At 44.8% G+C, this 16,624-nt stretch overlaps 1 protein-coding gene across 3 annotated transcripts in view; it reads left to right on the top strand.

Moving 5' to 3' along the window:
- FGF12 (fibroblast growth factor 12) overlaps positions 1–16,061 on the top strand; it is a 218,500-nt gene extending 202,439 nt beyond the window's left edge. For all 3 annotated transcript variants that reach the window (XM_058031425.1, XM_058031424.1, XM_058031423.1), the window contains 2 exons: positions 6,630–6,828; positions 15,535–16,061. In XM_058031425.1, the coding sequence (XP_057887408.1) occupies positions 6,630–6,828; positions 15,535–15,653 (318 nt within the window). In that variant the 3' untranslated portion in view covers positions 15,654–16,061. The remainder of the gene's footprint in view (positions 1–6,629; positions 6,829–15,534) is intronic.
- Positions 16,062–16,624: the final 563 nt, after the last annotated feature.

Raw genomic sequence — 16,624 nt, 5'->3', positions numbered from 1 at the left:
GGGAAGTCAGCTGAACAATTATTTACCTTGAGCACAGAGAGTTCCCACAAAAGTAAGGGCAGATAGCCCTCTAGTTAAATTTTCAGAGGCAGTAAGTTAGGTGACTTGCTAATGCTGCTTCCCAGCTCCAAGAGCTGAAGAACAGACCTGCATGGATGATGATTTATTTGAAAATGTGTTCCCTCCAGCCCACAGATGGTCCAGGCGGAGTCAGAATGCTTTCAGATACCATATTGCCTCACTGTACACTCCCATGTAGCAGCTTGTTATTTTAAAATGTATCTGCTCTCTCCTACTTCTAAAAGGCCACCAAGAAGACTTGTCACCAATCTCTTACAGAGCTAGAAGGGGGAGGAAGAGTGGAGTGTGAAGAGTAGAATATCACCTGCCATCTGGACAAAGATGTGATGAGATGTAAAGTTTGGATGCACATTTGCGGTTCTTGATCACATGCCAGGAGAGAGCTCAGCTACAATTATTTTAAAGCATTTCCAGACAGATGCAACCCTAGGTCAGGGGAGAAGCTACACAGAGGCAGGGGGGCACTGAACTGCATTGGACTCTGTGAAAGCATCTCTGCTTGTGGCAGTGCTGCTGGGGTCTGCTCAGGGCTCATCCTGCAAATGGAACCTCTGTGGTTACAGACCTGTCCTGGCAATCAGAGCATGCCTGGATCAAGTGCTGTCATATGAGGTTTGTGGTCACAAATTCCCCAATATACAAAAATATAGTCTCTGAGCTATGCAGGGATTTAAATGGGAGTTGGGCATTTGCATTTCATCTGGAAGCCCAAATGTCTTCAAGAATCCAGTGTCTTGCACATCCATATTGATTTCAGTGCTGAATTTCTCAGTGCTGTTAGCATCGGATGAGTGTTGATGAAACCCTGCCTTAACTGAGGTCAGTGGGGGATGTAGAATGGGCTTTACTGGGTAAAGAGCACCATAAAACAGATGCTCTTCTCTAGTGCCATCCTTTTCCCTGGGATGGAACAGTGCTTACACAGACAAGTGAACACAATCCAATCATTCCATGCTCTGCCTCCGCAGCAACAGTGAAGTGCCACTGCTGATAGCTGTGCTGATATTTATGATTCCTACTTTAATATGTTTCAAATGAGCTGATGACCTCTTAAGTATTAACACTAACATCAGTAAGTATCCTGAGCCAGATTCTCTGGGAGGGAAGCCTTGCCATGCCATAGACTATGGTGCAGTTTAGTGCTTTTATCCCATCTGAAGGTCTGGCTCAGTAATTGTGCAGAATGTAAAAGAGAAACCCATAAGTGCTGTAAACAAAGGAAAACTGTTACTCTGGGAGTGTGTTAGTTAGATATTTCAACACTCATAATTAACATCCCTTTCCTAAACTGTGGCACAAACTACTTGCAGAATGGGTTTTTCTTTTATTGCTGCTAGTTTCAGTGACTAAATTTATTAAGCCATTAGGTTTGCTTGTGGATGTGTGTATTTGCTGTTCTCCTTTGGGTTATAATAAAAGGAGATCTTAACAAAAAAAAAAAAAAAAGATATCTTTATTTATCTGGCAATTTTGGGAATGTTTGTAGGGAAATGGTGAGCAATACGAACAAAGCTGCCCAGTCTGGGGGGACGCTGAGTGAGCAGCTGGGTTTGAATACAACAGCAGCCTGTGACAGTTTCCTGCTGGCTTTTCCTGAGCATTGCATATGGAAACCTGTCACCATTTCTGCCATGATCTGGGGACACCAGGGGCTTCTGGGGAGCAGATTGCTGGCTCTTGTGATCAGAACCCAGATGCACCATGCTGTTGCTTACTGGGGACCCTTTATTTGCCCCTCCTGGCTGAGGATGCTCAGTGGCAGGGATGCTCCCAGGCTGGTATGCCAGGGGCTGGCACTGTTTGCTTGAGCAGCACCAGAGCTATCCATTGCCCTGGCAGCACTGTGATTGCACCAGGGCTACAGCACTGTTGGGTTGGCATTTTTTGAAGAAGCTGAGATCTCTGAGGCTGTCAGTGCATTGCTGAATGCCCTGCAGCTTCGTGCCCACAGGTCTGACAGCAGTGCTTCTGCACTGATGTCTGTGTAACTTCTCCAGCTTTACAGAAATGCAGAGGAGGGTCCAGTCAAACTTACTGTGTTCAGAGAGTTTGGGTTAGATCTACCTGACCAGGACAGGTGAAAGCTGAGGTGGATTTGAAAAAAATTGCCCTCTCAGAAACCACCGCCAGTCTGTGCTGTGGTGAGGATAGGTGAGCCCAGACATTCCCAACATTTCCCAGAAGAACCAAACCAGCTCAAGTGATACAGAGATTGGCTTGTGCCTGGAAGTCACATCTGTATTTCCCTCTACAGATGGCATGAGACACTACTGGGATCAAGGATAAATGAAACATGTTGGTTTTCTAACCCAGAAATAACTCCTGGGTCAGTCCGTGGTACCTCAGACCCTCCCTGAGCAGGTCTGGCACACCAAATCCCCCCAATGGCAGATGCATCCATTTAGCTCCTCTTGGTTCCAGCTGTCATTGAATGTGATCTCCCTTTTTTTCTGTGTGGTACCTACTGTGTTGGGGTTGTTTTTTTAGACTGTGAAATTTCCAGTAAAACTGCAGTTAGCACAAACTAGACCTATGTTTGTTTTTTCAAAGCAAATCTAATTACTCTTCTTAATACAATTGCCTTTTCTTCAAAGCGACTGGATTGAGATGCAAAATACAAGTTGCAAGCAGATGCTAATAATTTTGCATGTAAATAACTAATGGGGTTTTTTTTCAAATATTTCATACAAGTTTTAATTTAATAGCTTAAAAAACAACTGCTTTTCCAAGCCACTTTCAGTAATATCTGTAGACACTTAACAAAATACCTCAGGCTCTAAATCTCCATCTGGTAAAAAAATAAATGTATTTATTTACTTTGTATGCAAAAATAATTCAGTCAAAGGCCTATTTCATATTCAATTAAATTGAGAAAATCTTTTTTTCTGCAAGTCACAAGCATACTCTTTAATGAGAAGAACTGATGGGCTTTCTGAATGAGCTGAGTTGATGACAGTCCTGACAGGGGACCTCTGTGGACTTTGTGCAGAAAATGGAGTCACTGCTTATTTCTTTGTTTAAAGACTGAAAATGACTGGTGATTAAAATATAGAAGCCATTTGTCCTCTCACTGTCTTATACCTGGTCATGCTTTTTCAATCAAGGAGAGAGTTGGAAAAATAATTGAGTGGAACTGGTTACAACCCTGTTTCCAAAGGTCCCTGCAGCAAGTGAGGAAGTGAGGTGGTGCTCATGCCCAGGGCTTTACCCCATAGCATTACCTCTAGGGCAGGATGTCCTTATGTCCTGTCAGAAGCACGTGGGGGGCACAGCCTGAGGATCCCTTTGTTGTGTTTACCCACTCCTTATCTGAGATGAAGAGAAAGTATTGGACTCCAGGTCTGCTCATCTAGCATTTATATTATAAACAAAACCAAACAAATTTAAAAACCTTAAATCATGCATGGCCCAGAGATCTGGTGAATAGATCAGCGATTTTTTAAAAATACCTTTTGTTATCTCAAATTTCTGTCTACAGAAGTGGCTGCTACAAACTGCTTTGTTATTTTGCAGTCTGTTGTGCTCACCTGCACTTCTGTCTTTCTTTCCAGCTCATCTCAGCCTAAGACAACTGAAACAGTAGTTCCCACCTGATTCAGCATAATTGCACAATTAATTTTGACAGTGAAGCTTGTGGAGAGGTTCTGCCATTAATATCCCAGTAGCCTCTTGTTATTGGTAGCCCCAAAGCTGACAGCAAAAGGTGTGTGATGAAACTAAATGATGCAGTGTAGCTGAAGGCTGGCCATGGGGCACCAAGAAGACACCAGTGAAGAAAAACATAAGGTTTGCATGTTAATGAGATCTAGAAGACACTCTAAAAATCCTGAGGCAGTTCTTGGGAGAGTGGCCCACGTCCTGCTCCTCTGCCCTGTCTCCTCTCCAGTCATCTGGTTCTTCATCCTCCTGCTCTTTGTGTCAAGTCCATGGTAGTGCCCACAGAGATTCCTGCTGCTCAGACCTGTGAGGACCCTGGGATGTGTCAGTTTGGTGGCAGGATGAGCAGTGTCCCATGGGTGTCTGTCTCCACTTGGCCCAGTTGCTGCAGTTGACATGATATACATCAGAAGGGTAATAGTGGATAAACCCAGTATTATTTAACAAGAAGTTAGCTTTCAGATCTGTGGGGTTTCTAGGCTGCTGAATGGACAGAGCTGGGGTGTTTCATAGTAGTGTTGCCATGGTTCAAATCCTGAAGTGCTGTTTCCACTGACTTATGGGAGATGAGGAATCAACCAGCCAGCTCACAAAACAAATGGGATGCTTTTGTTTGCTTGTGGGGGAGCGTAAACATTTAAAGGAAATCAATAGATTTTTCTTTATTTTCTTAAAATCTTCATTACTTTGATGTCTTTACATGTATTTGCTTTAAAATAATATAAGAGTTCTGTGAGGTAATTGGTACAAGTGGGTATACAATACAGCATCTGCTTTTATGAACTACTGCTGCATGTCATAAAATATTACGCTGATTTAAAATAGATATTGAGCTGAAATTTAACTTGCAATAACTTCTAATTAAAATATCTTTTTTCTTTTCTTTGTGAAACTACATTTTTGAAATGCATTAGCTTTGATATTTCTTCTTCATTGAAAACAGTCTTAGTTCCATGCTTTAAGTCAAGTTGGGAGCTATCTTTCACAACCCACCAACTTTTTAGTCCCCCTAAAGGGAATTTTCGTGATCAGCTTTTACTGATGGGGTAATGAAGGCATGGCAAGTGGGATTGAGTTGTCCAGTTTGGTTTGAGAGGTGCTGCCTGGCTGGGCCTGGTGCCAGGGAGTGCCCCCGAGCCAGCAGTTCAGAGGCAGCTCCTGCAAACCCAGCTCCCAGGTGAGCTGTGCCTTCCCAGGCAAGCCAGAGCCCGGAGATAAAGGGCAGATTAAGGAACACTTAAACACTGTTCTTTTGGGAAGCTACTTCAAACACCATTTTATAGTGCTCTAAGTCATCTAGATCTCTCTTAACTTGTTTCACTCTCTTTTAAAAATATTTATTTCTCTGGCACAAAGGACTCCCTCAGATAAGGCAAAATGGCCCGTTTTGCTGATGGTATTTTTACCTGTGTGGTGCTAATGATTGATGCAGAATTCACGTGTGCAGCACAGCTCTGTGCTTTCTGCTGTGCTTTATCTTCTGTAGCTTCGAGCCTGCCAGTCTCTGCGGGTCTGTTGCACACTGGATTTATTGTCACACCAGCAACACTTTATATAACCCCCAGATCGCTTGGGAACACGTTCCTGAGGTTTGCTGAGTGTTCAGAATGTTTGCTCTTAAACAAGGTCTGCAGTGAACATGTGGCATTACTCCAGATGCTGTGCTCAATGTTGGTCATGGGTTTTGTATTGGCAAAGCTGGAGAAAATCCCAAAGACTTGGGAATGGCTGAGGTTTGGGAGGGAGCATCACTTGCCTGTAGAAGCATCTGCCTTCACTCACAGGCCTCAGAAATGCCTTGTCTGGGACCTGTAAGAAGGGAATTTTTTGCCGGAACATTTTTGATTCAGAAAATGAATTTTCATTGTGGCTTGAACTTACGTTGCAAGAATGTTTTTAGAAAATTAGTGAGAGAATTTGTTTGGCTAGGATAGTTTTCTGCTCAATCTCAAAGTCTGGGAAGAAAACCCAACCCACTAACAATCACATATGACTCACTGAAGGTTGGGGAGCCCACTGTTACAGAATCCCCTGGCTAGCCAGATCTTTTAAAAGAGGTTTAATGTTTCTCTGTTCTGAAAATCTTGAATACTGGGACATAACAATTACTAGTCCATAGCTGAGTGCAGTTTCATCCTGGAGACTTCAGACAAAGCCAGGGCAAGTGGCAATGGCACAGCCACTCCCACAGCCATCACAGGCTCAGGGGATGTCCTGGACAGATCCATATGTGCTCTGCTCCAGGGCAGGTGTGGAAATGCTTCTGGGTACCTGCAGAAATACTTATGCCAGAAATCTTTAAAATTACTTCTTTCTCTTTATTGAAAGATTTCCAGGCTTTGTGCCAGCATTTCCTCACACTGCTTTTGAAATTAAATGGTTTCCTTGCTTTTGTACTGTCATTTCTTTGAATCTTCTTAAATGGTTCAATAAACTGCCTTTTGCCTCTAAGAATTTGAAGCAACCTCAATATTTTAGACAACAAGCATTGTACATTTGCCCATCAGAGAACGTATGAGCAAAGTCAGGGGAAGGCATCAGGAAGAGCAAGGCTGTCTCTGCTTTTCAGCTCTCTTTTTCTTTCTTTTGCTTAGTATTAAAGTCTAAATCCTGGCAAATTTGTGACTTTTCCTGCACATTTTTCATGGCTGTTCACTGTGGGCTGTTTTGCAAAGCCCAGCTCTGCCAGGGAAGGACAGCCTTGCCTTTCAGCTGGGAGTTGTCTAGATGGGTGTTAGTGCTGGAGCCGGCATTGCTGATGCCTGTTGTTTTCTGTTGCTAACTGCAATGCGTGACCATTGTGTATCACTCAGTGATGCCCAATTTAGAAAATCAGTGATTATTAATCCTTCCATTGCTTTCTCTTCTTCTGTCTCTCTCTGTTACTGCAGGATGTTTTCACACCAGAGTGCAAATTTAAAGAATCTGTCTTTGAAAACTACTACGTTATTTATTCTTCCACGCTGTACCGGCAGCAGGAATCGGGACGAGCGTGGTTCCTGGGACTCAATAAAGAAGGTCAAATTATGAAGGGAAACCGAGTGAAAAAAACCAAACCCTCATCACATTTTGTACCCAAACCCATTGAAGGTATGGAATCTGCCCCCTTTCTCCCTCAGTGGGGTTTGGGTAGGGGGAGGTAACAACTTCAGTTAAGGTTTCCTGGGTGAGGATGTTGAGTTCAAAACCAGATAGCAAGAAGAAATGTTTGTAGCACTTCAGGTAAGTGCTGGGCTGCACTGTTAGCATTTCCTCTGCTTTCCTTCTAGCCTCAAAGGGGTTTCTTAGCTTTGGGGGGCTAAAGGATGAATTTAAAAGCCCAGCAGCCCAAGAAATTACTGGTAAAGAAAAGCAGCCAACAGTTCCAAAGGAATGTGATGCAGCAGTGATGATAATCTTGTCTTCTCAGAGGATTTTGCCAAGTGTATTTCAGTAGATTTCCAGTCCCATACAGAGTTAGTAGAGATAGGATTCATCTCACCTGATTTTAGACTTTGGCATAGTAACAGAAGAAAAATGGGTCCTACCAGCACAGCTGTGGATGTTCTTTTTATGTCTACCCTGAGATTAAATCTGTTTTCCCTCATCTGTAAAGGCATCCTAGTTAGTCACTGGTGGGTAAAGTTGTTGTCCAAAGTTAGATGGGATGCTGTCATGCCGTATGTCTTTGTCACAGTGTGAGGCTACAGTGAAAGACATGGAGCTGAAGTTCTGCCTGCAGATGCCTGTACCCTCTCTGAAGTGTGCCTCAGGCTCCTGCCGGGACACTTTGCTTTTTTTGGGCTGGCCCCTAATAAATGGAGAGATAGTGTGGTAAGCCCAGTACTTAACAGGTACTAACTTGATTCTGGAAACAGCATTTTTATCTCTTTCTTGGGAAAAGCACTACTTTTTGATCCTCAAGCTAGGTATCTTTTCTGACCCCATCTTTGTCCTGGCATTTGTCTCTTTGAGGGACACAGTAGCCTGGAGCTGGCCTTGGCTGCACAGCTCTGTGCTCCCTCTCACTACTCCATGCTGGCTGTGGGAGAAGGTTTGAACTGATGCTCCCCTAACAGGTGCCACAAGTGGTGGAAGCCACAGCTCTCTCCACACAGCAGTGGCCTTTTTAAAAGCTTCCCAGCTCAGGGGTGAGAAGTTCTGTGTAAGGAAAAGACCATCTGAAGCAAAGCATTAGAGAAATTCAGTGCAGCATTCCCAGAGTATCTGTGGCCTTTGCACAGGAAATGGAAATGTTGAAAGAGCAGAGAATGGCCTGGAGCTGCTTGTCCTGTGCTTGTTTTCAACAGCTTCTCTGCAGCCAGGAGCCCTTTGTTGTTTATCAGAGGCATTAGTGGGATTGGTACCCTAAGCCCTGGTGTGTTGCTAAGGAACAGGGCCTGCTTCAGGCATGGGGTTGGTCACCAGCTTCTCTCTTGCCTTGACCACGAGGACAGTCTTTTACAAGCACCAGCTTTCACAGCTGGGGTTCCACCTCCTATGGTATTTCTTCTCTGCCTGGTGGGCGTTGGCACTGATCAGTGGGGTCCTTTGCATCCAGGCTTCTTTTTTAATCTAGCGTGCACAGTGTCTGCTGAACAGCTCAACAGTTTCCTTCTGCATTCATTAACTAGGCCATTCCTGTGGCTCTCCTCATGGAAAGCCTTGCTTTAACAGAGCTGCCTGACCCACAGCAGAGATCTCATTTCAACAAATGCCGCTCTGGCTTTCATTTTGAATAACCCAGCCCAGCCCGAGAGCTTCCCTTTCCCGCAGTTGCATCCTCCCACACTTGCCTCAATCACAGCTGTCACATAACCTCCGAGCAGCGAGCGCTTTGGAACTTGGCAGCCAAATTAAGGGCTCCTCCACTCCTTCCCTCCTCCACACGCTTTGCAGTCAGGCTTTGTGAGCGCTGCTGCATCAAAGAGCTGGCAGTCTCCCAAGCCAAGGCACGTGTCAGCTTCCCAAAGCATTCAGCTGTCTGGGACTGGGACTCCAGACGGAGGACTCTGTTCCCAAGCCCGAGATTCATTGTAGGTAGCAGAGGCTTGTGGGGAGGGTTGGAGTAAAACCTGCTCATCTCCACGTGACTTCTCTGCACCACATCCATCAAAGTCCCCGGGAGCAGAGCTTGCAAGCAGAGATGTTACAGAAAAGGGACAATTCCTACCCAGCTTCTTTCTCTTTGTTATGACTCCAAGGAAATACTCAAAGCACTCTCCTGCTGTATTTGCATGTCAGTTCTGCAGAAAGCAGTTGCTTGCCCCAGTGTGTGGGCTTTGCTGCTTATTCAGGACACAGCTTCCATCCACAGTCACACCCCCAGGTTTCCTGCTGCTGGATACCACCACCAGCATTAGCCCTGTCCCGTGATGGCTGACACAGGAATGTGTGCAAGGAGGAATCTGCTTCCCCTGGAAGGAGAAGTGCCACATCCATTGCTAGGAATCACTTCACCTGCCACTCAATAGCAGTTATATCTGAGATGAAACTTCCCAGCTGTTTCTGATATACAGAAACACTATGCAGCAGTTTAGTGAAGAAAGGGTTCACAGGGAAAGGAAAGAGAAAAAAGCCCAGATTGCTCCCTAAGCTCATTTGATTCCCATTGCTTCATCCTGCTCTCTGAATTCAGAAGTCTCCTTGAAATTGCAAATGGACAGAAAACTTATACATAAATAAGAAATAGCCTCACAAATTATTTCTAAATACTCATGAGAGCACATATGCATGTATACACAGTGGCATCTATGTATGGATGCATGTTATCTATGGCTTTTAGCAGCTACAGCTTTCTGCTGTGCTAAACACTCACAGTGTTTTGACTCATGTAGATTGGCAGGAGGCTGGAGGTATTTTGTACAAAATTCAACAGATACCAACTGGAAAAGTTTTGGGTTTTGGTCGGTAGGAGATTTTTTTAGTTTAGTGTAGGTAGGATTTGTTTGTTTTTGGAAATAAGATTAAGCTTAATCAATATGAAAGCACAAAAAACTTACTAAGTAATAACAGGGGAGACGTTAAGTTCTTCTCCCATCTGTGCACAGGCACAGCCAAGGCAAACAGCCTGGTAGGCAGCAGTTGATGTACTGTGTGGTGCCAGTTTTGCTTCAAAACACACATACGCAACACATTTCTTTTGATATTTTTATTTCTGATCGCTGATTATTCAAGCTAAATGAACCCTAAAAGGAAGACATCAAGATTGAACTATACTGCACAAGAAATGAGCTTGAGTATAATTGTCATTTGGACAACAAGCAATCTTTTAGAGAAATTTCAGTCTCTTTAAGTGTCTGTAATGGTTAGTGCTGGAACAATCCTACCATCCATAGTGCCTTTTGTTCTTCTAAATATCCAAATCCATTTCAATGTGAGAAGTTTCCAGTCATTTAAGTAGGAATATTATCAGATGCTTACTGTGGATGTGCTCTGTTATTCATATTTCTTTCTTCTTGAAGACATAATTTCCAAATGTAACTCTCCCAAAGAGTTACATTTCTTCTCTCTCCTGGCCCAAACTAGAAAACATTTAGGATGACAAATCTGGCCACAGAAGCAGAAAACTTCCTCCAAGTCAGCAGAGCAGTCCCTAACTCTGAATTTATGGTGTCTCAGCCCTCATGATGTGAGCATGTCTCAGATACAAAGGTGACCTGTTAATGACTAGTCTGGATGCATTTATTACCACTGATGAGTATCCAAGCAGCCAGGTCCTTCCCAGTGTCATTCCACAGGGAAATAACATCCAAATTTTGCTGAGGCAGTCCTCAGATGTTGTAAATAAGTACAAGACTGTTGACCAGAAAAATGCAGTAGGCCTTGTGAAAATACTTCAAAGGTATCACCTTAATACATAAAGCATAGAGTCACAGGAAGTCTTGGGTTGGAAGGGACCTTAAACAAAATCTAGTCCAAATCCCCTGCTGTGGGGACAGATGCCACCTTCCCCAGATCAGGCTGTTCAGGACCTCATCCAGCCTTGCCTTGGGCACTTCCAGGGATGGGGCATCAACAACTTCTCTGGGCAACTTGTGGGAGTGCCTCACTGCCCTCACAAAGAAGAATTTCTTCCTAATGTCCATCCTAAATCACTCCTTTTTAAATTTAAAATTGTTCTCCCTTGTCCTGTTACTACCTGCTCGTATAAAACATTACTTTCCCAACATCCTAAAAAGTATTCTTAAAAAATCAAACCTCAAAATCTCCACACTCTATAGGTCTTTGCTAACACAGCTCCTCTCTTTGGGTCTGTCTTCCAGGTGGGCAGGCTTTGGTATGTTTTCTGTGCCACACTAACTCACTTGTTCATCTATCAGACTCTCAATCATCTTATTAGATGGCAAACGTGATGTATTTTAACCATGATTTTGCTTGGCTTTTTGCCATCCTGTGCTGCCTTTCTTATCTGAACAAAGTGTGATTCCACGTGGCAACATCCTTCACATTTTACATGTCTATCTTCACAGCAGATAGACATAAGCTCACATGCCTCTGAAATGCATCAGCTGGGATTTAGAATTCAGTAATTAGAGGCAGAAAACGAGGGTGCCTAATCACTCACTCCCTGGTGTCCCTGAGTGCTGCTGCTCAGGCAGTTAATTCCCTGCACCAGAGCTTTGGCAAATACAGCCACTCGGGCAGATACCAACACCCAGAGCTGTGGCACCTGTGCAGGCAAGGAGCCTGCAGGGCTGCTACCAGAGGATGTGCTTCCAGCCCTGCCCATCCTGGCACCATTGGGCACACGGTGATCCTGCAGGGCTGCCCACCTGCTGAACAGCAGCTTAGGAAAGTTTTGGTGTCTCCTGACTCGCAAGGGTCTGAGACAAGGGAAGACACAGAGTGAAGATGGATAGATGGGAAATATCTAATGTGCTTAATAAGCTTTTTGCCATATTCTAGAGAAAGGAAAGGGAGTTTGTTGCATCCCCTGAACCTCCTCAACTTGCAGTGATGCCAAGTGAGAAGTGCTGGGGTCAGGACGCAAAATGATGCTTCCCAAACTCAGGCAGTCCCTGATGCCCAGGGTGATTTCAGTGTCATCATGTGGGTGATGTGCCAGTGCCGTGTCTGGGAAGCAGAAATGAGAGTGTGATCCTGTGCCAGCATGTAGGCAAGAGTTTGAGCTGTTCTGGGTGACAGGCAGCCCCTTCCACGCCTTTGCCTTCAGGAAGTATGGTCCCTGCCACCCCCGTCCTCCTCACTTGTACCCTCAGTCTCCTTCCTAATTTTGATTTGATCTTTGTGCAAATTTTTCCCTTGTGCCTGAGTGACAGGCAGTGCTGCTTCACAGGGAAGCAGGGAATCAAAAGCCACAAGAACCAGATATGGGCACAGCTCCACTGCGTTCACCCCCTTCCATTAATACTTGCAGCTCTTCAGCAGATCAAGCTAACAGCACTTTCCAATTAAAGCATGAATATGGATGTGTTGATTGGAATCTGGGGCATAGGAGCTGATTATCTGATTGAAACTCCAAAGCAATAGCTTGGTTTCTAGACATTAAGGGCTGTATTTGGCTAGGTGTGTGGGTGTGGGTGGGTGGGATAAGCAAGGCAAAGCAGGGAGGGAACTCTTGTTCTAGCTGAATTGCACATCCTTCCAAAGCTCCTTGTGCTGTGTGCTGCAGCAGACCTCCCAGGTGTCCAGGCAAGACTGTCACACTGCTGCTGCTTTACCTCAGTGCAGGTGACAGAGAAGTGTGTCTACACACAGAGGGATCCCAGAGAGACCTGGCAGTGAGTGCTGCAAGTCCTGGAGCCCAGTGATGTACTTTGAAAGCTGTGAGGATCTGGGCACTCACTCGGGTCCGTTTGCAAACACCTCCTCCCCATCCATGACTAACATCTCCCTGCGTGAGTCACGCTCAGAATTCCTCAGTGCAAAGAGGAGCAAGCTGCAGTCCAGGAGCCTGTGTTGCACAACATGTTGGGCTGTCCTTGAAGCCCTGTGCCTGTGCAGATGCAGCTGTGCACACCTGTGTGCCACAGTGCAGGGGATTTACAGCCCCTGCTGAGCCATGGCCACAGCTCAGCACATGTGTGCAGGCCTCTTGAGTAGGAGAATGTGCAGGCATCTCTTGTGCATGATGCCATGTAAGAACTGCATGCACTGATCCTATAGGTGTATCTAAATACTGAAAATATGCTTGTCCTGTACTGCTACAGATTTTCTGGCATGGGCTGTGGGCACAGCCTGTCTGTGCAGAGGCTTTGACAGCTCTGTCTGAAAAGCTCAGTGTGAGCAGTCTTCACATGATGCCCCACATCAGTCTTTGTATCCTGCACTAGACTGGAAGATAAAACTTATAATTCCTGCCCTATTTGTCAGGTACAGGGTTTCCTTCATTTGTAGCTGCAAATGTTGTTTACTTCAGTAGCCTGGTTTATATTCTTTACTCTGTGGGCCTTGTTGGCAGCTCAGGGTTTTTGCCAAAGGCCATGGTGAGAAGCAGGGAGTTGAGGAAAGGCTGCATGCCATGGTGCTGCTGCAGCATTCACCTGGGCTCAGTCCTTGTGGTTCAGCACCTGACCCAGCCTGATGGGTTACTGGGGATGGGTGTGAGTGAGATGAGATTGGTTCTGGGGGAAGAACTCATGGAGGTCCCTCCAGCTCCAGCTTGGGATGAGGGAGGTCAGGATGAAGGCAACAGTGCACTTGAGACAAAACTTTGTGTATGGAACGTCAGGGGCACTGGGACAACACTGGCACAAATACATAATTCTGCTGGGCAAACATCACAGCCAAGAATAAGGTGAGTCACAGCAGTGAAGCACACCACCCTCAGTGCTATCCAAAGACTCTGCAGCTCAGGCTAAGAAATCACAAGGACATGGGTTTTCCTCTGTTGTTAACCATTTCATACTTTCTTTAGGATTTTATTGGGTACTTCACCCCAACAGGCAAATTCACCATCACCATGTTGTTGAGTGACACTCCCCAAGGTGTGAGGGGCAGCTCAGGACTGAAAGGGGATGTGAGAGCCCTTTTCCATCTGTTGCTGCCATGTCACACATTGTCCTTGCAGCATGCTGACAGCATCCATTGTCTGGACCTGATGGGCAGTCCTGACACAGCTCACCCTGGCCCAGACCCATGGGACAACTCCTTCATTTTCTCTTTTTTTTTCCCTCTAATTTTCATGGAAAAAATGGCTCCAGTTGCAGTAACAGTTTGCAGAGCAGTACCTCCTTTTAGGCTTGCTGAGAGGACCTGTGTGTGTGTGTGTGTGTGTGTGTGTGTGTGTGTGTGTGTGTGTGTGTGTGTGTGTGTGTGTGTGTGTTTAAACTGCTTTGAAAGCCTTGCATGAAAAATATGCTATGGGAAAAGGAATATTTTTTCACTGCTCATATATTCAATTCAATATCCCTCCTATTAATACACAGTTGACTGCACTTTATCTTTGTCCTGTATTGTTGCACAGTGCTGTAACTGTTTATCTAGTCAGGAGTAAAAGCACAGAGCAATAATGTCATTTTCAGCCTGCCTCTAATTGCTGGGATTTATTTGCAAATCAAGGGAGATTATAGATGCAAATGCTTACATTGCCTTTTTGTACATGGGCTGGTTTTTTCCATTTCTTCAGATAATTTTTAAAGTTTTTTTATTGTTGATTACCCAGAAGCAAACCATGATAGGCTCTCCCCTGTGTTGGAGCTCTGTGCCATTGTTTGTGATGTGATAACTTCACAAAGTGAAGTAGTACATAATCATTTCTTCATTTCCTAATTTTTGCAAAGATCTGGACATGACATTTGCAGTCTGGACCTGCCTTATGTTCTCAGCTCCACTGTGCCTGCCCTTGAGATGCCTCACTCTTTCAATCTCATTTGCACCCTGCCACATTTGCAGTGAGCTCATCAGAGATGCTCTCCCTGGTGTGAACAGCTCGTGCCCCTGCTCTGGCACACCTCACATGGCACGAGGACAGCCGTGAGGACTTAGTCCACATGGTGAGCTGGATAAATGCTTTGTCCTGCCCAGGACGTGGGGATGAGCCATGCCTTGGGCAGACATTGCCTTCTCCGGCTGTCTGGGCTCCAGCGAGCGCATTTTTATAGGACACACACTGCACAGCCAGGGTCTGGAGAGAAGGTGCCCTCCAGCCACCCTGCTCTCAGGTGCTGCCAGACAACCACGGAAAGCTGGGACAGCTCCTGACTTGCTGTCACTGAACTCATCCCATGTGTCTGCTCACAGCCCTGACCTTGGCTGGCTGGCTTGATTTACTGAGGAATAAATAGGAAGTGCTGAGAGCAGACCTTGGCTCTTGGCTGATGGAGCCAAATGGGCTTGAGTCACCACTTCAGATCCACAGCTCAACACCCAGAAAGCCTTCATGGCTCAGCTGCAGGTGTAGTTTTGATTCAGGTCTCTCAAGGGCTTTGACGGCAGGTCAAGGGCTGGAACCGGGTCATTCTTGAACCTGTTGTTAGATGATAATCAGCATCTCAAGGCAGTACATGGCTCTGTCAGCTAAAATGTTTATTTTATATATATGAATATAACATGAAAAAGCTATAAAGCACATAAAACCTAGAAAGATTTATCTGTGAGCAGTCAATCTGCTGTTTCTCTCTGCCTTTGAAAGAATACAGAGACAGAAGTAAATGGCAGCAAGGGCAAGTAAACAGATCCTGCTTGGTAACACGATCTGCTGCTGGGTCAGTTGGGGTTTTGTAAGTGTGGGTGTGTGTGGGTGTGTGTTTGCAATGGGGCTGGAACCCAACATCATGTACAAAGAAATAATTTGTTATGGTCATGACTGTCTGTGACTTCAGGGCTGTTAACGAGAGTCTCTTGTGTTTGCAGTGTGCATGTACAGAGAGCCATCGCTGCATGAAATTGGAGAAAAACAAGGACGCTCAAGGAAAAGTTCAGGGACACCAACTATGAATGGAGGCAAAGTTGTTAACCAAGACTCGACATAGCTGACAAATACCCTCCCTTCTTCCAACTCCTCCCCTCCCACCCACCTACCCACCCCACCTGGTGAAACCACACTGAGATGATGACAACTGGGCAAGGCAGGACCTACCGGTAGTGGCTTGGAGTGTGAACTCCAGAATCTTTCTTTGTGTAGGACGAGAAAATCGAAACCCAGATCCTGCCTGTTGCAACGTTTTAAAAAACAACAACAACAACAAAAAAAAAGTGAAGAAAAAATGTTTTAAATCAGGACTCCATTAACATTTTCAAAAGCAAACTGTTTGCTCTGTGATCAAAGGGGGAAAAATCTCATCTCTGCATAATAATAATAATAATAACTAATAAATATAATAATAATAATAATAAAGATGTTACCTTTAAAAATAAAACAAAGCTTTTGGAAAATTGAACTTAGCATATGATGTGCAACAAACACATGGGAATTGCATCCTGTGACTGTGCTTTCTGTCTTATCCTTTCACCTCACGTTCACACTGCTATTTTTTACATCCTTGCTTCCCTGGGGATGGATGGGATTTTTCACAAAGCAGGAAAGGTAGGGGTACATTATGACTGTGTTTCCTCTGCTATCAGTAAAATATGGCCTGCCCGAATTAGGAGCCTGGCAGTTATGGGCAATGAAGTAGCTACTCTTTATTCAGCCTTTTCCATCTACATTCAAACCTTGCGTAGTTATTTGTTGCTAATGTCACTCCATGAGTATATTTGACCCAAGTCTGGCATTTTATGCCTTTTTATCATAATTATTTATATGCTTGTTTTACTGTATTAGTTGCCAGGGGAATTTCAGAAATGGGTTTTCAGGTCTCACAGGATGAAGCAATCATATTTATTAGGGTAGAGTTAGGAGATAAAGGGCAGGAAGGATAGCTGCTTGCTTTAAAATATGAAACAGATCAGGAAATGCTGCTGAAATCCTTGCTGTCAGATGGAAATAGTAAGGCATGTGCTG

Source organism: Melospiza georgiana, chromosome 10 (genome assembly GCF_028018845.1).
Source record: "Melospiza georgiana isolate bMelGeo1 chromosome 10, bMelGeo1.pri, whole genome shotgun sequence".
NCBI classification, from domain to species: domain Eukaryota; kingdom Metazoa; phylum Chordata; class Aves; order Passeriformes; family Passerellidae; genus Melospiza; species Melospiza georgiana.
The sequence above is the reverse complement of the archived record's forward strand: the minus strand, read 5'-3'. Positions and strand labels throughout refer to the sequence as shown.